General features: G+C 44.2%; 1 protein-coding gene across 1 annotated transcript in view; it reads right to left on the bottom strand.

Moving 5' to 3' along the window:
* Positions 1-547: 547 nt before the first annotated feature.
* Positions 548-25,626, bottom strand: part of LOC309559598 (sphingolipid delta(4)-desaturase/C4-monooxygenase DES2-like) — a 46,730-nt gene continuing 21,651 nt past the window's right edge. The window contains exons 2-3 of the mRNA XM_082262922.1: positions 12,163-12,905; positions 548-903 (exon numbers count right to left, since the gene is read on the bottom strand). Coding sequence (XP_082119048.1) covers positions 760-903; positions 12,163-12,905 — 887 coding nt within the window. The 3' untranslated portion in view covers positions 548-759. The remainder of the gene's footprint in view (positions 904-12,162; positions 12,906-25,626) is intronic.

Here is a 25,626-nt window from a genome sequence, read left to right as displayed (position 1 = left end):
AAAAAAAAAAAAAAAAAAAAAAAGAACAGGATTCACAATATATGGTCTCGCCTGTCCCACCTCCTGCTCCAACGCGTTTCACCCACAAAGGGCTTAGTCATGGAGACTGGATGATGTGGATCTTCTAATTGCATTGGTGCTGGCATTGGTGTGCAGACCATTCATTTCAGTTTGATGAGCAGAACTACAGTAATGGAGTCTTGTGGACAAATTAATGTCCATGGTCTCTTTGGCCAGGAAACACAAATAACACTGAAAGCATCAATGGTTTGCATTTGTATATTTGGTATATGCAGAAATGCATTGCTGAGTGGCTGGAGGTCTAAAAATGCTGATGTGGGTATATTTTAGCAGAAGAGTGGAATAACTGCACAGCTATGGGACCGGAGTCATACGTTTTACTTATTTATTTTCATCTGGCCGTCCACAAATAAGCAATGTTTTGTAGCTTTTTATTAAACACTCTCTGCTCATTAATATGCGTGTCTGTACCAGAAAAAAAAAAAATTATAAAAATTTAAAGACATTTTTTAAAAAAGCCCCCCAACACTTCAACATGTTTGACTTATTCGTTCATGGCCTCCTACAGAAAGGCAAGTAACCAGGGAATGTATTATGTATGAAAATAAAGAGGCTCCGAAGTGCACATGTAGTTTTGTCTAGAGAACGCTGAATCACATAACACTTTACAACCATGAAAATGAACATACTTTCTGTATGAACCAAGAAATAAATTAATATTCAACTGTCCATTGACATTCAGTCCTTCTTTGCCAATTCACATTCTCTCTTGACACGGGAAAAAGGTCCCAGTTCCTTGCAAAATACAAAGTCCCAAAGCACACGTCCCCACGATGTATGGTAAGGTAAGGTGTCATAATACTCCGAAGCTATTCTACGTACCTGTATGTGATGAAAACAGAGGGATTAATGACACAGTGCTAAAAGATTTGAACATTTAGAAGCAAAATATTTTTGAAATTGCTGTAGTTTTTTTAGGTTTAAAAAGGTTTTAAAACTAAATGTTGTATGTTTTATTTATTTTTTTTTTAAACAATTAAAAACCCACTTTGTATTACAAACACACTTAGGAGTGATAGAGGATTTACAGATTATGGGTTTGTTTTTTAAAAATAGGAAGCACAGCACAATCTGTCTGGAGTGGGGGGAGGCTGTTTTCAGCTTGACCTATTGAGCTCGGTTAGCCAATATTTACCATACTGAAAATGCATATTTTTAAATATTGTTTTTTTAGTACCGATTAGAATAAATACAGAAAATATATGCAAAGCCACTATGCATTCCTTTCAATATTGTAGGAAGAGCTGTGTATTTCTTAAAAATGATGGGAAATTATTTGTATGCCATCCTTGTAAAACTCCCCTAGGGACTACACAAGCATAACATCCCATCTACTCTTTAGAAAACCCCTCAGGGTTAAACATGCAGGCATAGTTCTATAGGTTAGATAGAAGTACCTACAAAATGTGTGCTCAGAATGTCTTCATTTTCCTTACTAGTGCTTGCACTGCTCAGTTCCTGACATCCCCAGCCATCAGACTGCACTGCTCAGGTCCTGACATCCCCAGTCATCAGACTGCACTGCTCAGGTCCTGAAATCCCCAGTCATCAGACTGCACTGCTCAGGCCCTGACATCCCCGGTCATCAGACTGCACTGCTCAGGTCCTGACATCCCCAGTCATCAGACTGCACTGCTCAGGTCCTGACATCCCCAGTCATCAGACTGCACTGCTCAGGTCCTGACATCCCCAGCCATCAGACTGCACTGCTCAGGTCCTGACATCCCCAGCCATCAGACTGCACTGCTCAGGTCCTGACATTCCCAGTCATCAGACTGCACTGCTCAGGTCCTGACATCCCCAGCCATCAGACTGCACTGCTCAGGTCCTGACATCCCCAGACTGCACTGCTCAGGTCCTGACATTCCCAGACTGCACTGCTCAGGTCCTGAAATCCCCAGTCATCAGACTGCACTGCTCAGGCCCTGACATCCCCGGTCATCAGACTGCACTGCTCAGGTCCTGACATCCCCAGTCATCAGACTGCACTGCTCAGGTCCTGACATCCCCAGTCATCAGACTGCACTGCTCAGGTCCTGACATCCCCAGCCATCAGACTGCACTGCTCAGTTCCTGACATCCCCAGTCATCAGACTGCACTGCTCAGGTCCTGACATCCCCAGTCATCAGACTGCACTGCTCAGGTCCTGACATCCCCAGTCATCAGACTGCACTGCTCAGGTCCTGACATCCCCAGACTGCACTGCTCAGGTCCTGACATCCCCAGACTGCACTGCTCAGGTCCTGACATCCCCAGACTGCACTGCTCAGGTCCTGACATCCCCAGACTGTACTGCTCAGGTCCTGACATCCCCAGACTGCACTGCTCAGGTCCTGACATCCCCAGTCATCAGACTGCACTGCTCAGGTCCTGACATCCCCAATCAGACTGCACTGCTCAGGTCCTGACATCCCCAGTCTTCAGACTGCACTGCTCAGGTCCTGACATCCCCAGTCTTCAGAGTGCACTGCTCAGGTCCTGACATCCCCAGACTGCACTGCTCAGGTCCTGACATCCCCAGACTGCACTGCTCAGGTCCTGACATCCCCAATCAGACTGCACTGCTCAGGTCCTGACATCCCCAGTCTTCAGACTGCACTGCTCAGGTCCTGACATCCCCAGTCTTCAGACTGCACTGCTCAGGTCCTGACATCCCCAGTCTTCAGAGTGCACTGCTCAGGTCCTGACATCCCCAGTCTTCAGACTGCACTGCTCAGGTCCTGACATCCCCAGACTGCACTGCTCAGGTCCTGACATCCCCAGTCATCAGACTGCACTGCTCAGGTCCTGACATTCCTAGTCATCAGACTGCACTGCTCAGGTCCTGACATTTCCAGACTGCACTGCTCAGGTCCTGACATTCCCAGACTGCACTGCTCAGGTCCTGACATTCCCAGTCATCAGACTGCACTGCTCAGGTCCTGACATCCCCAGACTGCACTGCTCAGGTCCTGACATCCCCGGTCATCAGACTGCACTGCTCAGGTCCTGACATTCCTAGTCATCAGACTGCACTGCTCAGGTCCTGACATTTCCAGACTGCACTGCTCAGGTCCTGACATTCCCAGACTGCACTGCTCAGGTCCTGACATTCCCAGTCATCAGACTGCACTGCTCAGGTCCTGACATTCCCAGACTGCACTGCTCAGGTCCTGACATTCCCAGACTGCACTGCTCAGGTCCTGACATCCCCAGTCATCAGACTGCACTGCTCAGGCCCTGACATCCCCGGTCATCAGACTGCACTGCTCAGTTCCTGACATTCCTAGTCATCAGACTGCACTGCTCAGGTCCTGACATTTCCAGACTGCACTGCTCAGGTCCTGACATCCCTGGTCATCAGACTGCACTGCTCAGGTCCTGACATTCCTAGTCATCAGACTGCACTGCTCAGGTCCTGACATTTCCAGACTGCACTGCTAAGGTCCTGACATTCCCAGACTGCACTGCTCAGGTCCTGACATTCCCAGTCATCAGACTGCACTGCTCAGGTCCTGACATTCCCAGACTGCACTGCTCAGGTCCTGATATTCCCAGACTGCACTGCTCAGGTCCTGACATCCCCAGTCATCAGACTGCACTGCTCAGGCCCTGACATCCCCGGTCATCAGACTGCACTGCTCAGTTCCTGACATCCCCAGTCATCAGACTGCACTGCTCAGGTCCTGACATCCCCAGTCATCAGACTGCACTGCTCAGGTCCTGACATCCCCAGACTGCACTGCTCAGGTCCTGACATCCCCAGACTGCACTGCTCAGGTCCTGACATCCCCAGACTGCACTGCTCAGGTCCTGACATCCCCAGACTGCACTGCTCAGGTCCTGACATCCCCAATCAGACTGCACTGCTCAGGTCCTGACATCCCCAGTCTTCAGACTGCACTGCTCAGGTCCTGACATCCCCAGTCTTCAGAGTGCACTGCTCAGGTCCTGACATCCCCAGACTGCACTGCTCAGGTCCTGACATCCCCAGACTGCACTGCTCAGGTCCTGACATCCCCAGTCATCAGACTGCACTGCTCAGGTCCTGACATCCCCAGTCTTCAGACTGCACTGCTCAGGTCCTGACATCCCCAGTCTTCAGACTGCACTGCTCAGGTCCTGACATCCCCAGTCTTCAGACTGCACTGCTCAGGTCCTGACATCCCCAGTCTTCAGAGTGCACTGCTCAGGTCCTGACATCCCCAGTCTTCAGACTGCACTGCTCAGGTCCTGACATCCCCAGACTGCACTGCTCAGGTCCTGACATCCTCAGTCATCAGACTGCACTGCTCAGGTCCTGACATTCCTAGTCATCAGACTGCACTGCTCAGGTCCTGACATTTCCAGACTGCACTGCTCAGGTCCTGACATCCCCGGTCATCAGACTGCACTGCTCAGGTCCTGACATTTCCAGACTGCACTGCTCAGGTCCTGACATTCCCAGACTGCACTGCTCAGGTCCTGACATTCCCAGACTGCACTGCTCAGGTCCTGACATTCCCAGACTGCACTGCTCAGGTCCTGACATCCCCAGTCATCAGACTGCACTGCTCAGGCCCTGACATCCCCGGTCATCAGACTGCACTGCTCAGTTCCTGACATTCCTAGTCATCAGACTGCACTGCTCAGGTCCTGACATTTCCAGACTGCACTGCTAAGGTCCTGACATTCCCAGACTGCACTGCTCAGGTCCTGACATTCCCAGTCATCAGACTGCACTGCTCAGGTCCTGACATTCCCAGACTGCACTGCTCAGGTCCTGATATTCCCAGACTGCACTGCTCAGGTCCTGACATCCCCAGTCATCAGACTGCACTGCTCAGGCCCTGACATCCCCGGTCATCAGACTGCACTGCTCAGTTCCTGACATCCCCAGTCATCAGACTGCACTGCTCAGGTCCTGACATCCCCAGTCATCAGACTGCACTGCTCAGGTCCTGACATCCCCAGCCATCAGACTGCACTGCTCAGTTCCTGACATCCCCAGTCATCAGACTGCACTGCTCAGGTCCTGACATCCCCAGTCATCAGACTGCACTGCTCAGGTCCTGACATCCCCAGTCATCAGACTGCACTGCTCAGGTCCTGACATCCCCAGACTGCACTGCTCAGGTCCTGACATCCCCAGACTGCACTGCTCAGGTCCTGACATCCCCAGACTGCACTGCTCAGGTCCTGACATCCCCAGACTGCACTGCTCAGGTCCTGACATCCCCAGACTGCACTGCTCAGGTCCTGACATCCCCAGACTGCACTGCTCAGGTCCTGACATCCCCAATCAGACTGCACTGCTCAGGTCCTGACATCCCCAGTCTTCAGACTGCACTGCTCAGGTCCTGACATCCCCAGTCTTCAGAGTGCACTGCTCAGGTCCTGACATCCCCAGACTGCACTGCTCAGGTCCTGACATCCCCAGACTGCACTGCTCAGGTCCTGACATCCCCAATCATCAGACTGCACTGCTCAGGTCCTGACATCCCCAATCAGACTGCACTGCTCAGGTCCTGACATCCCCAGTCTTCAGACTGCACTGCTCAGGTCCTGACATCCCCAGTCTTCAGACTGCACTGCTCAGGTCCTGACATCCCCAGACTGCACTGCTCAGGTCCTGACATCCCCAGTCATCAGACTGCACTGCTCAGGTCCTGACATTCCTAGTCATCAGACTGCACTGCTCAGGTCCTGACATTTCCAGACTGCACTGCTCAGGTCCTGACATCCCCGGTCATCAGACTGCACTGCTCAGGTCCTGACATTCCTAGTCATCAGACTGCACTGCTCAGGTCCTGACATTTCCAGACTGCACTGCTCAGGTCCTGACATTCCCAGACTGCACTGCTCAGGTCCTGACATTCCCAGTCATCAGACTGCACTGCTCAGGTCCTGACATTCCCAGACTGCACTGCTCAGGTCCTGACATTCCCAGACTGCACTGCTCAGGTCCTGACATTCCCAGACTGCACTGCTCAGGCCCTGACATTCCCAGACTGCACTGCTCAGGTCCTGACATTCACAGACTGCACTGCTCAGGTCCTGACATTCCCAGACTGCACTGCTCAGGTCCTGACATCCCCAGTCATCAGAGTGCATTTTTTTAAACAAGCAATTCTCAAATTTTCATTGGTTTTTACAAAATCCCAAATAGTCCTTATCAAAATGTAAAACGAATCTACTAATCACTACCATGTGAGGCACTGGGGGAGATTTACTAAACCTGGTGCACTCAGATGATGATTGGCTACCATGCACAGCTGCACCAGATTCTAACTTCAGCTTGTTCAATTAAGCTTTGACCATAAGCCCCCGTTCACACTGAACAGAAGAACTTGCACGATTTCAAAGCCGCATTTCAGTCTGACTTCGGGGGCGACTTGAAAGACATCAGTGTGGGTTCCCGCACAGATGTCTATTGAAATCGCCCCCGCAGTCGCCAAAAGTAGTGCAGAAACTACTGTTGGAAATCAGTGCGGCACCGCAAAGTCAGCATTGCACAGATTGAGACACTCCTATTGCTGGCAATAAGCTCAGATTTGACCTGCGATTTGAGCTGTCAAATCGCATGTCAAATCACGCTGATGTGAGCGGGGGTCAAAACCTGGAAGCGGATTGGTTTCTGTGCAGAGCTGCTCCAGATTTTGCACTCTTCAGCTTTACTAAATAACCCCCACTGTAAAGGGAAAAGAAAAATGCCTTTAATTAACCAAAAAAAAAAAATAAATAATTAAAATTCAAAATCACTAAGAATACAAATAACCCTTGATAAAGAAAATACTTGCAATTCTGCTTTTGTGCATCAGGCCTATTAATAAGAAAATGGCAGCAAGAAAATATGACAGGAAAGGTATGACAGATGATCGTATAAATTTTTGCTAAATAACCGGTTTTACAAGGAGTGGAAAAATGTAAAACATGGGAAATTGTATGTAATCATGAGGGATTGTGTCATAGCCGAACTCCATTTGACCCTCGCATTTATGATGTAAGAGTAATGTGTTAACACAAATTCCAAATCAATTATCAGTTGACCAACCCATCCTACAGAAAACCCAACTGAACTTTGGAGCCTGGTCTGTTGATGCTAGAAACTGAAGAAGTTAATAGCTAACCACAATTTAAAGCCTACAGCCAGGTGCCCTACCCTTGTGAGCTCATTAGAAATATGGGTCACAACGTGCAGAGCCATCAAAAAGCCATTTGTGTATTTTATATGATACTGCAACAAAGCAGTTCAAGTACTGGTCAGATTCACAGAACGTACACAGAACACGCACTATGTAATAGCTTACTAATGAAACTTTGAAATTTACACTTTTTAAACGGGTCAGGTTGTCAAAGCTGATCATTTTGTTCATTCTAACAGATGGTGGGAGGGAGAGAAAATCACTCATTGGCTTGTATTTAAAGCAGGGCGTTCCACTTTAAATACTCCCCCCGCCTCCTATGCCACATTTGGCATGTCATTTATTTATTGGGGGGGGGAGTTTTGACAGGTACCTGCCCTCACTTCCGCTCGGACCACCTGGGTGATCCAAGCAGAAGATCTTCTCTCCCCCTCCCTGCAATCTTCACGTCACAGGTCCCAAAAGATTGCCCAACCATTCAGGAGGTGCAGTGCGCACCCGACTGTGCTGCCACAAGCTGTCGCAGCTGGGTGCCCACAGTTGTAATGCCGGCGAGAGGAGAGGGAGAGAATCAATGGTTCAGATGGCCACATCGCTGTATCCTGGAACAGGTGAGTGTGTGTTTAATAAAAGTCAGCAGCTATTAATAAAAGTCAGCAGCTCCACTTTTTGTAGCTGCTGACTTTTAATAAACACAAAAACGACTGGAGCATCACTTTAAGGCCCCTTTCACACATGCGGACCATTCAGATCCGCCTGTCAGTTTTTCAGGTGGATCTGAACAGATGCCCCATGCATCCCTATGGAGCAGCGGATACATGTTCACTGACATCCGATCCGATCCTGTCCCTCAAATCCGGACAGATGGAAACCCTATTTTCCATCCGTCTGGCGGATCAGATGAGAACTGACAGGCGATTCTCATCCGATTCCCCCATAGAGGACAGCGGGGATCTGACACCTCTGTCTCCGCACACAGCGCAGAGATGGAGCTGTCATCCGCCTGCTCAGCAGATCGATCCCTGCTGAGAAAAACCGGAGTCCATCAGCGGAACGGACCCGTTTGAAAGGGGCCTAACCGCTTGCCGACCAGCTGCCATACTTGTCTGGCGGCAGGTCGGCACTGTCCCACTAAACTACATACATGTACGTCGTTTCACCGGGCCACTAATGGGGGTGCTGATTGGCCACAGGGGGAGCCAACCAGCGGGTCCGGCACCCGCGATCGCTCCCCGTGGAGGCAGAGCAGCGGTCTGCCAATGTAAACACGGCAGACCGCTGTTCTGTCAGTAATGAACACAGGGATCCTGTATTCCTCCTATTTAGGAACACAGGTCTCTGTGTTCATTCAGCAAGCCCATCCCCACGCCGTTAGAAAGCACCCCCTAGGGACATATTTAATCCTTTGATCGCCCCTGGTGTTAACCCCTTCCCTGCCAGTGTCATTATTACAGTAACAGTGCATTGAGGGATCTGAGAAGAGGAGAATCTGGGCAGCTCTGTGCAAAACCACTGCACAGAGAAGGTAAGTATAACATGTTTGTAAAGTTTTGTGGTATTTAAAAAAAAAAACCAAAAAAAAAAAAACAACAATCACTTTAACCACTTTAAGAACGGAAGGATTTGCCGTCTTCCTGACCAGGCCCTATTTTGCGATTCAGGACTGCGTTTCTTTAATGGACAATTGAGCGGTCGTGCGACGCTGTACCCAAATTGATGTCCTTTTTTTCCCCACAAATAGAGCTTTCTTTTGGTAGTATTTGATCACCTGTGCGATTTTTTTTTTTTTGCGCTATAAACAAAAAAAGAGCGTAAATTTTGAAAAAAAAAAATAATATTTTTCACATTCTGCTATAGAACATTCTCAAAAAAATTAAAAATCAATTTTTTTTAACATTTTAGGCCAATTTGTTTTCTGCTACATATTTTTGGTTAAAAAAAAAAAAAAAAAACGCAATAAGCGTATTTTGATTGGTTTGCACAAAAGTTATTGCGTCTACCAAGTACGAGAAAGATTTATGTCATTTTTATTTATTTTACTAGTAATGGCGGAAATCTGCGATTTTTAGTGGGGCTGCAACATTGCGGCGGACAGATCGGACCACTGACTGACATTTTTGACACTTTTGGGGGGACCAGCGATTACTACAGTAATCAGTGCTAAAAATATGCGCATGTGGCAGAATACATATTGGCCTAAAATAATGAAAAAAATAAATTTTTTTCATTGGCTTTGTTTTATAGCAGAAAGTAAAAAAATGTTTCCCCCCCCCCCCCCCCCCCCCAGAATGGTCATTCCTTTTTTGTTTATAGCGCAAAAAATAAAAGATGTTCTCTTTGTATTGCTTCCTTTGTGTGAAATCACTGGTGTTCCTAACAGTCCTTCTGCTCTACTATAAAAAAAACTGACCAAACTAAGCAGGAGAGCACAGCGTGGTCAGTTTTCTAGCTGTGCTGGGAAAATCAGCCTGCTCTCCTCCAATGATTAGACTTATTAATTAATTTATTAATTGTCTGGTAATTAGGGGGCTAAAACAGACAGAGAGGAGACAACACAGCGCCTCCCCACCAACTCTCTATTGCTGTCTGAAAAGCGATCTGAATGCGGACCATGTTTCAGACAGCAAAGCAAGTCTAAATGAGGCCATAGGTTTCTATGGGGGCTTTGAGATGCAGCAAAGCACCAACAAAGCGACATTGGGTATAATATCTATCGGCATAGCAAAAGGAAAGCTTTTATTGGCATTCAGAGTGATTCAAAGATGCGGGTCAAATGCCACATTTTAAAGCAAGTGTAAACGAGGCCTTACTGAGTACTGGATCTCTTTCAGACTTTACATACAGTATCTCACAAAAGTGAGTACACCCCTCACATTTTTGTAAATATTTTATATCTTTTCATGTGACAACACTGAGGAAATTACACGTTGCTACAATGTAAAGTAGTGAGTGTACAGTTTGTATAACAATTTAAATGTGCTGTCCCCTCAAAATAACTCAGCACGCAGCCATTAATGTCTAAACTGCTGGCAACAAAAGTGAGTACACCCCTAAGTCAAAATGTCCAAATTGGGCCCAAAGTGTCAATATTTTGTGTGGCCACCATTATTTTCCAGCACTGCCCCAACCCACTTGAGCATGGAGTTCACCAGAGCTTCACAGGTTGCCATTGGAGTCCTCTTCCACTCCTGCATGTTGACATCACGGAGCAGGTGGATGTTAGTAACCCTGAGCTCCTCCACCTTCCGTTTGAGGTATGCCCCACAGATGCTCAATAGGGTTTAGGTCTGTAGACATGCTTGGCCAGTTCATCACCTTTACCCTCAGCTTCTTTGGCAAGGCAGTGGTAGTCTTGGAGGTGTGTTTGGGGTCGTTCTGTTGGAATACTGCCCTGCGGCCCAGTCTCCGAAGGGAGGGGGGGGGGGATCATGCTCTGCTTCAGTATGTCACAGTACATGTTGGCATTCATGGTTCCCTCAATGAAATGTGGCTCCCCAATGCTAACAGCACTCATGCAGCCCCAGACCACGACACTCACACCATCATGCTTGACTGTAGGCAAGACAAACTTGTCTTTGTACTCCTCACCTGGTTGCCGCCACACACGCTTGACACCATCTGAACCAAATAGGTTTATCTTGGTATCATCAGACCACAGGACATGGTTCCAGTAATCCATGTCCTTAGTCTGCTTGTTTTCAGCAAACGGTTTGCAGGCTTTCTTGTGCATCATCTTTAGAAAAGGCTTCCTTCTGGGACGCCAGTCATGCAGACCAATTTGATGCAGTGTATGGTCTGAGCACTGACAGGCTGACCCCCCACCCCTTCAACCTTTGCAGCAATGCTGGCAGCACTCCTACATCTATTTCCCAAAGACAACCTCTGGATATGACGCTGAGCACATGAACTCAACTGCTTTGGTCAACCATAGCGAGGTCTGTTCTGAGTGGAACCTGTCCTGTTAAACTGCTGTATGGTCTTGGCCACCATGCTGCAGTTCAGTTTTAGGGTCTTGGCAATCTTATAGCCTAGGTCATCTTTACTATATGAGAAAAAATGGTGATAACCAAAAAGAACTGCGCAAATGGATGTTCACATCCTTCTGGTACGGAGTATTTATTAAGAGCACTGGGTGAAGGTGTGGAGGTGAAGGTTTTAGATCCCACTTCTATCAAGTCTGTGCTTTTAAAAACTGCTGCGGTTAACCATGTAATCACCTTTGATGTTTTTAAGCACTAAGGACTTTATTTATTCACATATTTATATCAAGCCTGTGCTTTTATCAATTGTTGTGGTTACTAATTAATCACTTTGGATACTTTGAAGCACAGAGGACTTTTTATATTTACTTGTATTTATTTATTTGCACCAATGCACTTTTTTGTGAATAATAATCACTGAGCGCAATATATACTTTTAAATTTTCACATCTTTACTGTATGTAGAGCAACAATTATTTTTTTCAGATCCTCAGAGTTCTTTGCCATGAGGTGCCATGTTAATCTTCCAGTGATCAGTATAAGAGAGTGAGAGCAATAACACCAAATTTAACATATCTGCTCCCCATTCACACCTGAGCCCTTGTAACACTAACAAGTCACATAACACCGGGGAGGGAAAATGGCTAATTGGGCCCAATTTGGACATTTTCACTTAGGGGTGTACTCACTTTTGTTGCCAGCAGTTTAGACATTAATGGCTGTGTGTTGAGTTATTTTGAGGGGACAGCAAATTTACACTGTTATACAAGCTGTACACTCACTACTTTACATTGTAGCAAAGTGTCATTTCTTTAGTGTTGTCACATAAAAAGATATAATAAACAAGGAGTGTACTCACTTTTGTGAGATACTGTACATATGGACTGTCCTGTTTTTTTTATGCCAGGACTCTTAAGTCCCAGTTAGTTAAACTGCATATGTAACACATATCTACCACAGTTTTTTTATAGTAAAAGAACTCTATAAGTGGTCTTACCTCTGGAAGTTTGCTTCCAGGAATGCTGGGAAAGTCGTGATGTTCCATGTGATAGCCAACATTGAAGGTCAGCAGATTGAGTGGTCCATAGTAAGAGTATGTTTCATAGCCTTTTAAAAACATATAGTGCTCGGCAATAAAATGCCCAGATATGGGGTGCAGACCCATTGACAGAATGGACCCAGCCAGTAAATATACAACAGGCTTCAGCCCCCACAAATTATATATCACCATGTCAAAGGAAAACTGAACAATGGCATTAATGACTTCCATATGGGTGATAGGCTTGGGATTCAAATAGAGAGGTCGTAGGACATAGAGTAGCGGCTGTAGAATGATCCAGATTATTTTGCGTACAGGAGTACAGAAAAACCTGCCTTCGAAATCAGTGGGAATATCCACATCCAAGGTGTCACCTCCAAGATATCGGTGATGATCGATGTGGTACTTTTTGAAGGATGTTGAATATGGCATAGCAATAGGAAGATTAGCAAACATGCCAAAGAAACGGTTCCAACGGGCTGATTTGTTTCCAAATGCCACATTGTGAGAAATGTCATGAATGGCAAGAGTTAGTGAATGGTTTATCACACCACCAAAAGCATAGGACCAAAAAATCAACCACTTCCAGGACAGATCACGAACGAGGTAACAGCAAAGGATTTGGACAAGCACCATGCAACTAACAGTCCATTTAAGTTGTGGGTCAGGACCCATTAAATTCTTGATCTGTGGATATTTTGCTAAAATGATAGAGAAAAAAAAAAAGAAGGAAAAATTATTATTTTAGACAACAGATAAATTACACACAATGAACATAACATGGTCATATTAAGAAAACGGTGCAAAAAGTGTCAAAGCACTAAATTAGAGCAGCCAGTCAGATTTCAGATTGATGAAGACAACTAAAGGTTGAGGTAGAGGGTTGCAAAAATAATTTTATTTATCACAGGTACTCATATAGTGTCTGCCATTTAAGCCACGCTTTACACTTATATATTGTATATATTGTACATTTACATCGGTCCCTGCCCTCAAGGAGTTTACAATCTAAGGTCTCCATCTCACAATCATACAAAAACATACTAGGGCCAATTGAAACAGGAGCCAATTAACCTACCAGCAGGTCTTTGGAGTGTGGGAAGAAAACCGGAGTGCCTGGAGGTAACTTAAGCACGCACAGGGAGAACATGCAGACTCCAGACAGGTAGTGCAATGATTAGGATTCGAACCAACAACCCTAGTGCTGCTAGGCAGAAGTGCTAACCACTTTATAAGATTACCATTTACAATAATTTCTTGATTTTTGTTAGGATTGCAAAAGTATTTCCAACTCTGATGAAGAAATATCAATGGATCAAGGGGCCCTGAATCCATCCTACTCCTATGCAGTGATCTGCTAAAAATGTATATTTACAGTAGCATTTTAATGTTAATAAATTACACGACCTCCATGGATAAAACAAAACGTGCAGTTACTCATGGTAACCAATCAGAATAAACCTTCCATTGATCTGAGCCTGGTAAAACTAAAGTTCACTTAAAAAGTATACCTTGCCTATGTACCAAAATATTAATAATGTACCTGCTTGCAGACATGAAAAAACTTGGTACTAGGGCAGGCTTTACCTCAGCTTCCAGTTTGTTCTATAGAAAACGCCTTCATGAGGTGAGCTAATTTTGTGTATATGTGTATATACAGTGCACCTGGAATGTATTCACAGTGCTTCACTTTTCCCACATTTTGTTATGTTACAGCCCTATTCGAAAATTGATTAAATTCATTATATTCCTCAAAATTCTACAAACAATACCCATAATGACAATGTAAAAAGAGACAACTCACCGAGTTGTCCTTGAGTGGCCCAACCATTCACAGAGTTGTCCAACAGCCACTCCTTTGTTATCTTGGCTGTGTACTTAGGGTCTTTGTCCGGTTGGAAGATGAACCTTCGCCCCAGTCTGAGGTCCAGAGCACCCTGGAGAAGGTTTTCATCAAAGATGTCTCTGTACATTGCTGCATTCATGTTTCCCTCGAGCCTGACTAGTCTCCCAGTTCCTGCCACTGAAAAACATCCCCCTAGCATGATGCTGCCACCCCCATGCTTCACTGTAGGGATGCTACTGGCCAGGTGATGAGTGGTGCCTAGTTTCCTCCAGACATGATGAATGCCATTCAGGCCTAAGAGTTCAAAAACATGGTTTCATCAGACCAAATAGTTTTATTTTTCAGGGTCTGAGAGTCCTTCAGGTGCCTTTTGGCAAACCCTGGGCAGTCTGTCATGTGCCTTTTACTGAGGAGTGGCCTCCGTCTGGCCACTCTACCATACAGGTCTGATTGGTGGAGTGCTGCAGAGATGGTTGTTCTTCTAGAAGGTTCTCCTCTTTCCACAGAGAAATGCTGAAGCTGTGTCAGAGTGACCATCGGGTTCTTGGTCACCTCCCTAAGGCCCTTCTCCCCCGATCGCTCAGTTTGGCTGGGCGGCCCGCTCTAGGAAGAGTCCTGTTGGTTACAAACTTCTTCCATTTACGGTGATGGAGGCCACTGTGCTCATTGGGACATTCAATGCTGCAGAAATATTTCTGTACCCTTCCCCAGATCTGTCCCATCTCGGAGGTCAACAGAGAATTCCTTGAACTTCATGTCTTGGTTTGTGCTCTGGCACCTTATAGACAGGTGTGTGCCTTTCCAAATCATGTCCAATCAACTGAATTTACCACAGGTGGACTCCAATCAAGTTGTAGAAACATCTCAAGAATGGTCAGTGAACAAAGAATGCACATGAGCTCAGTTTTGAGAATCATGGCAAAGGCTGTGAATACCTATGTACATGTGATTTTTTATGTTTTTTTATCTTTATTACATTTGCAAAGATTTCAAACAAACTTCTTTCACGTCGTCATTATGGGGTATTGTTCGTAGAGTTTTGGAGGAAAATAATGCATTTAACCCATTTTGAAATAAGGCTGTAACATAACATAATGTGGAATAAGTGAAGCGCTGTAAATACTTTTGGGATGCACTGTGTGTATATTTATTTATTTTTTAGACCTTTGTTAATTCCCCTGTTTTACTGGATGGCCATGGGCTCACCATGTTAAAATCTCTGTACACTCAACTTTCTATTTACCAAATTCATGCAATATGAGGACCCACTTAATCTAAACAATCAATTTGTATCCAACCAGGCAGGACCTTGCACTACATAGTTGTTGGTAAATCTAATGATTGCACAATCAGATTGTAATGTGCGAGGAGCTTTAGGAGTCATCATGAGAAAAGAGATGATAGATAGATAGATAGATAGATAGATAGATAGATAGATAGATAGATAGATAGATAGATAGAGGACTGGTTTAATTTAAACAACATTCCCTCACCATGTTGACTTAAGATGGCCATACACGATACAAATCTGATGTAATAAGGGGACGAGTCTAAACAATGCATTCAATATATACCAAATCAGGCAGGCACCTTGCACTGCATGGTAGAACTAAAGTAGATTGTGTAATTAGATTGTATAGTGTATGATCAGCCTAAAAGCACTCAGACCTGAGTTGGATGGACTACAGTGAAAATTAAGTCAGTGTGTTCCCCCTCCCCGTGCTGGATTACATGAACCATGATACCTGGGTGTCTTTGCCCACTCCCTCCCATGTGCTTGCATAAATGAGGAAAGTGGGCAGGAATAAAAAAGAGGTGTTACAGTAATAAAGGAGGTGTAGTCCAGAGAGGTAAAACACACTCTTTTCTGTGATGCAGTAAGGCAGTGCATGGTGGGATATCCGGTTTCCTGGATGATCACATGTCACTACAGGAAGTCAGGGCTAACATGCAGCTTTTAAAAAGAGGAGCTGACTGAAGGCTGCCAGGGACTAGGTAAGTGAGAGATAAGCACATTGGGATGGCTTGGGCAGAAAAGACCTCTACCAATTATGAAAAGTGAAATTCTGCTTGAAAAGCTGAACTGAGGCTTTAAATGTGATTACTTATAGAGCGTTACTGGACTTTGCACACTTTGCTCTTTTCCGAATAACGTTTGTGTGTGGTCCCGCTCAAGTCGTTTTTTTTTTTTGTTTTCGGCTGCCAGCACAATGCTATGAGTTTTTGGCGCATGGGTACTAAAAGACTACTGCAAGCAAGTAGCAGTCATGTGACACCAGGGAGGTATATGAATAGAGGCCCCCACTAAAAGCAATGAGTGACACAGCTAATAAAGCTGAATTTCAGTCAGAAAAAAAAAAAAAAAAAGGAAGGCGTGCAGGGTTGGATTTATTAAAAAAAAAAAAAATGGGAGGGGCAATACTAGATGTGAATCAGATGTTCTGCATTTATGTGCCAAGAAACATGCCGAGGGAGAGAACAGAGATAACCTCATCATACTGCTGATGTTCCTCCACTGTCTAATCACAGGCTGCAGCCAGGAACATGACCTTGCTTTGTTGCCGCAAATTCTTTGACAGATATGACAGATTTCATACTCTGTTGTGTATTAATGCTTGCAGGCATCATCCTGGTATCAAAATTTTCAGCCAGCAATGCTCTTTCATGTACAAATGATTCAAGTGGCTATACAACCACATGATCACTTCTACAGGTGACGAAAGGGGGTTTCCCACCTTCCTTGACCGCTCTGACCGGCAGCATCCTGTTGACTGAACAAATAGGGAGGAGCAGACATCAGTGCCATCTTAAGAGCAATAAAGGGCCCCGGGCAATGCAGTGCACTGGTGCCCTGCCTAAACACCCATGAGAATAAAAATGCAAATTATCGATAAGGCAATATTTATTGGTACAGCAGTGCCAGGCTAATGACAGCTTTCAAGTTAGGCTGCTGGGTCCAGTGAACACACACACACACACGCGACTGTCCTGTGTGTGCCTGTTCCCCTCATTTGGGGACAGGCATTCCTGCAGTTGTGGGCTCCCGCACCACGGGCCAAGTGGCCTGACTTGCCAACTGCTAAGTTCGGCGGCGTGATGCACATGGGAATCGGGACTAATCCTTGGCTGGGGCTGGGCAGGTGGGGCCCTCCAGGCAACTTCCCAGCATGCCCATTTGGTAAGATGGCCATGGCAGACGTTGTTCTCTCTCTGTGAGATCAGAAACCAGAAGCAATGAGCATTTTGTTTACCAGCCGTTACTGATTTGTTGAAGCATCTGATCAGATGCTTTGGAGGCCAGAGACAAAGTGGGTAGACGAAAAGCGTTAGGGCACACCACACAGTACCGGAAGTGACAAGGCGAAAGTCCCCGCACATGGGCTGGGTGATTGAAATGAAGAGTCGAAGGCTGCCGACAGCCACAAGGGGAATTTTGTTGTCGGATATGCCTTTATTTATTGTAAGTTTTATATATTTGGCAATGAACCTCTATATTTTTTTAACGGAGTTGCACTATGTGGGGTGCTTTTTTCTCTCATTTATGTGATTCAAATGGAGTGCTGCTGCTATTGTTAAGAAGTCGGGTCCTGGTGGCTGGTGAATAACTGGATGTTATGCACAAACATGTTTGACAATCATTAAATTGAGAGGCAGGTGTTTCTGGTGAGTGAGACCAAATGTTGGGGAGTGGTGTGCACAACACAGAGGGTGACACACATCTGTTTGTTTTGGAGCAGTTTCAAAGAATTATCTGTAGACATTGGGGATATTTTTCATGGGTGTTGCTCACTTTATTGCATTGGACAATTATAATGGGTACGTGATGATATCACAGAACTGCCTCATATGATGATGATGGAAAGGTTTTTTTGTTACTAAGTCAGCAGCAGTGACTGTTAAATTAGCTTGTATACCATTATTATTTCTGAGTTTTAATTTATATTAGTACATTTTTTTAGGCTGCATAGCAGTTTAGAATTTGTGATTTAGGATACACATTTTATTGTGGGTGTACATACTTTTATTTATTTATTCTTTGCTCACTGTTTCTTCTAAGTGCTGTGATTATAGATTGTATATGTAACATGTTCGGTATTACTCAGCGTAACAACCTTTTATATTTTGTCAAGAAATGAGTAATATATTGTGTTTGTGTTCACTAAAATTCATCAAAGTGTATTTTGTTGCAAAAAATTTGCATTTGAAAAAATGCTGCGCAAATACTGTATGGCATAAAACATTGCAACATCCACCATTCTATTCTATTAGGCCTCGGTTTTTTTATTTTACATGTATGGGAGAAGTGTCAGAATTGGCCCGGTAAGCAAGTAGTTAAGCATTTTCCCCCACCTTCAGTGGTTCAGCTTTGACTTCACTGCTGCCAATCCTTTATGTGACCTATATCACTTTCCTACAAGATATTTTTACATTTACAGAGGCTCCCAAAATCACACAATGTCTGCTTCTATGAGGCCTGTTTTCTCAGAGATGTTCATTAACCACTTGCCGACCGCCGCACGACTATTTACTGCGGCGGTCAGCCCCTCACAGGCAGTGACTTAGTACTACATCGCTAGCCTGTGAGGGTCTAGGGAGCGAGCGCGCGCCCTCGGAGGCGCGCTCCCGAGTGGTCACGGACCCCCCCGCACGTGTGACCGGCGGACCCGATGTCCGCCGGTCACTCGGCGATCGTCGGTGCAGAGGGAGAAAGGCAGGCGGCTAATGTAAACAAGCCGCCTGTAATTCTCCCCGGTGTATGAATGGTGATCATACGGTTCTACTATGTAGGACCGTTGACCGCTGTTCATACAGCTCAAGCCACAGCCAATCACAGTTAGAATCACGCCCCTAGGGACATACATAACCTCTCAAAAAAAAGTTAACCCCTTCACTGCCAGTGTAATTTTACAGTAACAGTGCATATGTATAGCACTGATTACTGTAGTAATGTCACTGGTAACGCCAAAAGTGTCAAAAATGTCAGTCAAGGGTCCGATCTGTCTGCCGCAATGTCGCAGTACCGCAAAAAAAAAAAAAAAAAAAAAAGCAGATCGCCGCCATTACGCGTAAAAAAAAAAACCAAACGCTTTTTGCGATTTTTTTTACCAAACATATGTAGCATAAAACAAATTGGCCGCAAATGTTAAAAAATTTTGATTTTTACATTTTTTGGGGGGGGAATTTCATATAAAAAAAATTTGAAAAATATTGTTATTTTTGCAAAATTTACGCTCTTTTTTTGTTTATATCGCATAATTAAAAAAATCGCACAGGTGATCAAATACCACCAAAAGAAAGCTCTGTTTGTGGGAAAAAAAGGACGTCAAATTCGTTTGGGTTCAGCGTCGCACGACCGCGCAATTGTCCGTTAAAGTCACGCAGTGCCGAATCGCAAAATAGGCCCTGGTAAGGAAGGGGGTAAAATCTTCCGGGGGTTAAGTGGTTAATACATGCTTTATAGGTTCTGGGCTTTCCACTTTGAAATCCCTTATAAATCATATGGTCTGCTTTGGCTTTAGTCACCACACAAGTAGAAAAATATTATAAATTGCTTTAATAAATCCTTATAGTAAAAAAATATATATCTCATCTCTCCTTTTGTACTCTCTGGGCCAATACAAATGGAGGAGGTCCACTTTAATACTTTACTTAATACTTTAGCATAACTCCCAACTGTCCCTGATTTTGAGGGACTGTCCCTGATTTGGAACAAAAGTCCCTCTGTCCTTCTTTCCTCCTCATTTTGATCTGATCTGTATAGTTGTGGATAAAATGCAGTTTTTACCTTTCAAAAAGTGTTTCCCAGTGCTAAACCTTTCATCCAGTCTCTAAATTGCTGCATTTTTAAATTTCAAAAGCGAACATAAAAGGAATAGTGGTGGTAAAAAAAAAAAAAAAACGCACTTGTGGGTTTAACTAATCTTTTTTTTTTTTTTTTTTTCATAATAATTCTGCTTTGTGTCCTATGCCTACATACTTTTGCGAATAGGTGTCCCTCATTCCCATCTCAAAGAGTTGGAAACTATGACTTTAGTACAAATAGGCTCTTACATTTCTAAAGTTTGGTTTTGCAGTGAAGATAGTCGATAGGATTTTAATAAATTTTTTCACAGGCAAGAAATACTGCGAGATTGTCATGTTCATTGGGTATTATTAAAGGAGTAGTCTGAAGCCCCATTCCACAAAATGCCAGAATTTAGCCAATTGAAATACCTTTTCAATGTCGCCACTTTCAAGAAAATCGGCCCAGCGGTTTTTCTTTTATTCCCTCCCGAAGTTTTCAGCACTTCCGGGTTTTCTTCTATGGCCGCCATGATAAAACTACCTCTCCCAGCATGCCCGCTCATCTCTTCCGGTAATCTCCTGCCCTCCCCCTGTGACTCCTCCGCTCGGCCCCCTCCCTAAATTATAATATTACACACCCCCTCCTCTCGCACCTATTTCCCTATCCCCGCCTCGTAAAATACGTCCTCTTCTATTGGCTTGCCGAGCTCCAATGAGCTTTCGGCCGCCGCTGCGTGCGTGCGCACGCACGCGTCATCTAGCGATGTAAGCACGTAAAGCTTACATCGCTAGAGGTTGTAGTGCCGGAGCAGCAGCGGGCCGAAGGATCGGAAGTTGTGCACCAATCACCATCCCATAATGGTAAAATAAAGTACAATACACATACCCCCTTTCCATGTTAGTCCCCCAACCATCCCTTATCCAGAACTACAAGTCACAGCTTTCCCGTACATAAAAATACTGTATTGGCATGCTGTGACTTGTAGTTCTCCCCTTGATGTAAGCAGCATTTCATTATATGTATTTATAGGAAAACTATAAGTCACAGCATTCCCTTACAGTATTTCTATGTATGGGCATGCTGTGACTTGTAGTTTTAAAACGTGTATATATATATATATATATATATATATATATATATATATATATATATATATATATATATATATATATATTGAAATGCTGCATACATCTAGGTGAACACTACAAGTCAAAGCATGCCCATACATAAAAATACTGTACGGGCATGCTGTGACTTATAGTTTTTACTTAGATCTATGCAGCATTTCACTATATCTATCTATATATATATATATATATATATATATATATATATATATATATATATATATTTCTTTATTTATTGAGATGCTGCATAGATCTAAGTAAAAACTACAAGTGACAGTATAATTCCCCCCACAAGGTTGGCAGTATTATTCCCCCCACAAGGTTGGCAGTATTATTCGCCCCACAAGGTTGGCAGTATTCCAGTCCAGTCCACAATGAAAGTTTATTGTTTTAAAAACACATTTATAGTCAAAAGGAGGGGTTACATATGGAAGGAATCCCCTTTATTTTAATATTCATTAACACTTTGATTACTTTACAAGTGACCAATACTAACCGTACATAGCTGTTGCTATGTAATAAGATACTGTCTCCCTACGCTGGGAGAAAGGAGCAAGACGTGCTGTGAATAAGCGTACAATGGACTTCTGTAGAAATTTACTATCCGTAGATTTTTCTACGGTCGGACGTGCGCATGCGCGGTACGTAACCGCTGATTGGAGGACAGCGCTCCAATCGGCGTTTGCTGAGCTGAGCCAATGACAGCTCAGCTCAGCGCATATATGCATAAATTAGGTCAGGGGGGAGTATTCGACTCCGGGCGTGGAGGCCGGCGCAGCCCGCAGTGACTCCTGGGATCGATGAGTCACCGGGCGAAGATGGCGGCGGATGAAGAAGAAAGAAGTCGAGCGTCATCAAAAGACCCAGCTTCCGGCCGGAGAGAAAAACGAGGATAAGCCCGGGAAGAAGACCATAAGGAAAACGTGAGTATATTTGTGTTATAACTTTGTGTGACGCTCTATTTCCCCCAGAAACACTTTGCTTCAGACTACTCCTTTAATGCTTGAAGATATTTCTTCATATTTGTTATTGTCCATAATTGCTAACTCTGTCCCTGCATGAAACAAGTGTTGTGATTACAGTCAACAGAGCTCTCTTTAAGCTGCCAAAAAAACAAAAATGTTGCACAACATGTGAACACAATTTAAATGTGGCGTTTCCCCCTTTCTAAACTGGATAATTTAGGCTTATTCGGTTTTGACTGAGGTTGAGCAGCCCACGGGTTCCAGTACACCTGTCCCTTTACACAAACCAGCCTTTCTAGATGCCAGAAGCCTGTTCAGACCCACTATTGCTGAGCTGACGATTGCAAACATCTGCAAAGGTTTGCATAACACAACCTCCTAGAATATAAAGGGCTACATGTGTTCCCATGGGTGGGGGCATGGGAGTAAGTTAAAAACCTATTCAGGATTATAACGATGTGCAATTTGCAGAAACGCATTTAAAAAAAAAAAAAATGAATAATCTGATTTTATTGATTATACTAGAACACAGATGAATTTTCATATGTTGCTTTGGGTTACTGCCTCTTGCACATCATTTGTTGTCTCACTGAACAGGCCTGACAGGGTAGAGTCTTACGACCAGTGCAGTTTCTATAATTTTATACACAAGTGACTGTAGGGACAATTATATTGTTCCAATGAAAAATCAACTGTAAATTTGCCTTTACAGACTAAAATGGCTTCAAAATGCATCAATTGTTTCAAACCGCAATGTATATAGTAAGCGCACCACAATCGCAAGCAGCTAGCACTGAAGGAGACCATACAACCCTTGTAACCAATATACTCAACCAATGTGCAGCGCTACTGCAAGATAATAATCTAACGTGACGAATAAATCTGTATAGTACAACCCAATATTCTTATTAGTGCAAATGGTTGTAGTTAATGTCATACTAAACCTAAAAACTTTTTTACCCTAATGCATTGCTTACATTAAGAAAAAAAAACAAACATTTTCAGATTCTCTGTGCCCCCCTTCCCCCCTCATTCTAGAAGAAGCAGGAGCCAATGGATTTTGCTTCTGTCAATCAATTGCAGTGAAGAGGAAGCGGGTTCAGGCCTAAGTCCCGCTGTGTAAGTCTATGGAGCACGGCTCCATAGACACACAGGTTGGGAGCGAGCACACACTGTGTGTCCCCTTTGGCAAACTGCTTGCTATGTGGACATAAAAAGAAGGAGGAGGAGCCAAGATTGCCGCCAGGGACCCGAGAAGTGGAGGATTGGGGCCGCTCTGAGCAATACCACTGCACAAAGCAGGTAAGTATAACATGTTTGTTATTTTATTTAATTTAAAAAAATGTAGAATTAACACTTTAAGATCAAAACAGTCCACATAAAAAGAGATTCTTCCAGTACACAATTGTCAGTAGCACTAATCAGCCGACCAGAAATGGCAGATATTTAACCACTTTACGACCGCCCGCCGCAGTTATACTGTGGCAGGCAGCCGCTCCTGGGCAAACCACCGCAGCTATACGTCGGTCGCGCGTAGGAGGCTAGGGGTGAACACTCGCTGCCGGCGGCGTGCTCCCGCCCCCGCTCATCAGCGGGGGAAGCCAATGCATCGGGCAGGCGGCTTCGATTACTTTTGCGCAAACCAATCAAAATACGCTTTTTGCGATTTTTTTACCAAAAATATGTAGCAGAAAACAAATTGGCCTAAAATGTTAAAACATTTTGAGTTTTACATTTTATTTTTGGGAATGTTATATAGCAGAATGTGAAAAATATATATATATTTTTTTTCAGAATTGTCGCTTTTTTTGTTTATAGCGCAAAAAATAAAAAAAATCGCACAGGTAAACAAATACCACCAAAAGAAGGCTCCATTTGTGGGAATAAAAAGGACATCAATTTTATTTAGGTACAGCGTCGCACAACCGCCCAATTGTCTGTTAACCACTTGCCGACCGCTGCACGACTATCTACGTCGGCGGTCAGCCCCTCACAGGCAAACTAACGTAGGGCTACGTTGCTTGCTTGTGAGGGTCTAGGGAGCGAGCGCGCGCCGCCGGAGGCACGCTCCCGCGTGGTCACGGACCCCCCCGCGCGTGTGACCAGCGGACCCGATGTCCGCCGGCCACTCGGCGATCGGCGGGGGAGAGGGAGAATGTCAGGCAGCTTGTGTAAACAAGCGACCTGTCATTCTCCTCGCTTTAAAGACACTGATCACATGGATCTACTATGTAGATCCGTTGATCAGTGTCCTTACAGCTCAAGCCACAGCCAATCACAGTAAAAAGCACGCCCCTAGGGACACACAGCCCCTCCCTCCCACATAAAGTTAACCCCTTCACTACCAGTGTATTTTTACAGTAACAGTGCATATATATAGCACTGATTACTGTAGAAATGTCACTGGTAACCCCAAAAGTGTCAAAAATGTCAGTCAAGGGTCCGATCTGTCCGCCGCAATGTCGCAGTACCGCAAAAAAAAAAAAAAAAAAAATCGCAGATCGCCGCCATTACGCGTTAAAAAAAAAAAAAAAAACAAAAATGACAAAAATCTTTCCCTTTGTTAGTAAACGCGATAACTTTTGCGCAAACCAATCAAAATACGCTTTTTGCGATTTTTTTTACCAAACATAGGTAGCATAAAACAAATTGGCCGAAAATGTTAAAAAATTTTTACATTTTTTTGGGGGAATTTCATATAAAAAAATGTGAAAAATATTGCTATTTTTGCAAAATTGACGCTCTTTTTTTGTTTATAGCGCGTGATCAAAAAATTGCACAGGTGATCAAATACCACCAAAAGAAAGCTCTGTTTGTGGGAAAAAAAGGACGCCATATTCGTTTAGGTACAGCGTCGCACGACCGCGCAATTGTCCGTTAAAGTCACGCAGTGCCGAATCGCAAAATACCCCCTGGTCGGAATGGGGGTAAAATCTTCCGGGGCTTAAGTGGTTAAAGTAACGCAGTGCCGAATCGCAAAATATGGTCTGGTCATTAAGGGGGCAAATCCTTCCGGTGGTTAAAGCATATTAGGACATCCACTAGGTGCATAAGGAAATCTCCACATGTGAACCTTCACCCAAACAATGCACAGGAATTAAATGAGCATCAATCCATAATTAAGACTCAGTACTCTTCAGTAAATGCCACAGAATGAATGGGGAATAATGACCGACACATCACAACAGGTGTAAAAGCTCACCAAGCTGAGGTCCAGAAAGATTTATATAGTGTAGCATTTTAATGGCTTAAGATATGTAAAAACATAAAAACATGATGATAAGAGGAGTAAGTGCACTTACATTGTTAACTGCCTTTCTGAACACATGGATACGGCGGCATGACGTCAGCAAATAGACCCCTCCCATCAAATGTTTATTCTGTCAAAAACACCTTGTCTCCATATCTGCTGTATTAACTGGCTGTGGACATGATTATAGTGCCATGACAATCTCACTATTTAATAGTATTCCAGGCTAAGCCGCATAAGAACTCCTCCTGCCAGTGATTTTGATGTAAAAAAATGGAAATCATGACATGTAAATTCCCTACAGATCTGATGATGGTTGTTGTATCACCAGAGTGTAAAAGTCAGCAGAAAAATGTTCTGATCCTGCCAGACATGCAGCTTTGTATAGAAGGATACTAGCATCTAAGAATCAGAAGACATGAGAATGTGTGTCCTAAATTGGGAACTTG

This window comes from Pelophylax lessonae, assembly GCF_965119305.1.
Source record: "Pelophylax lessonae genome assembly, chromosome: 7".
NCBI classification, from domain to species: Eukaryota; Metazoa; Chordata; class Amphibia; order Anura; family Ranidae; genus Pelophylax; species Pelophylax lessonae.
Note: the sequence above shows the minus strand (reverse complement) of the source record. Positions and strands in the feature narration are given on the sequence as shown.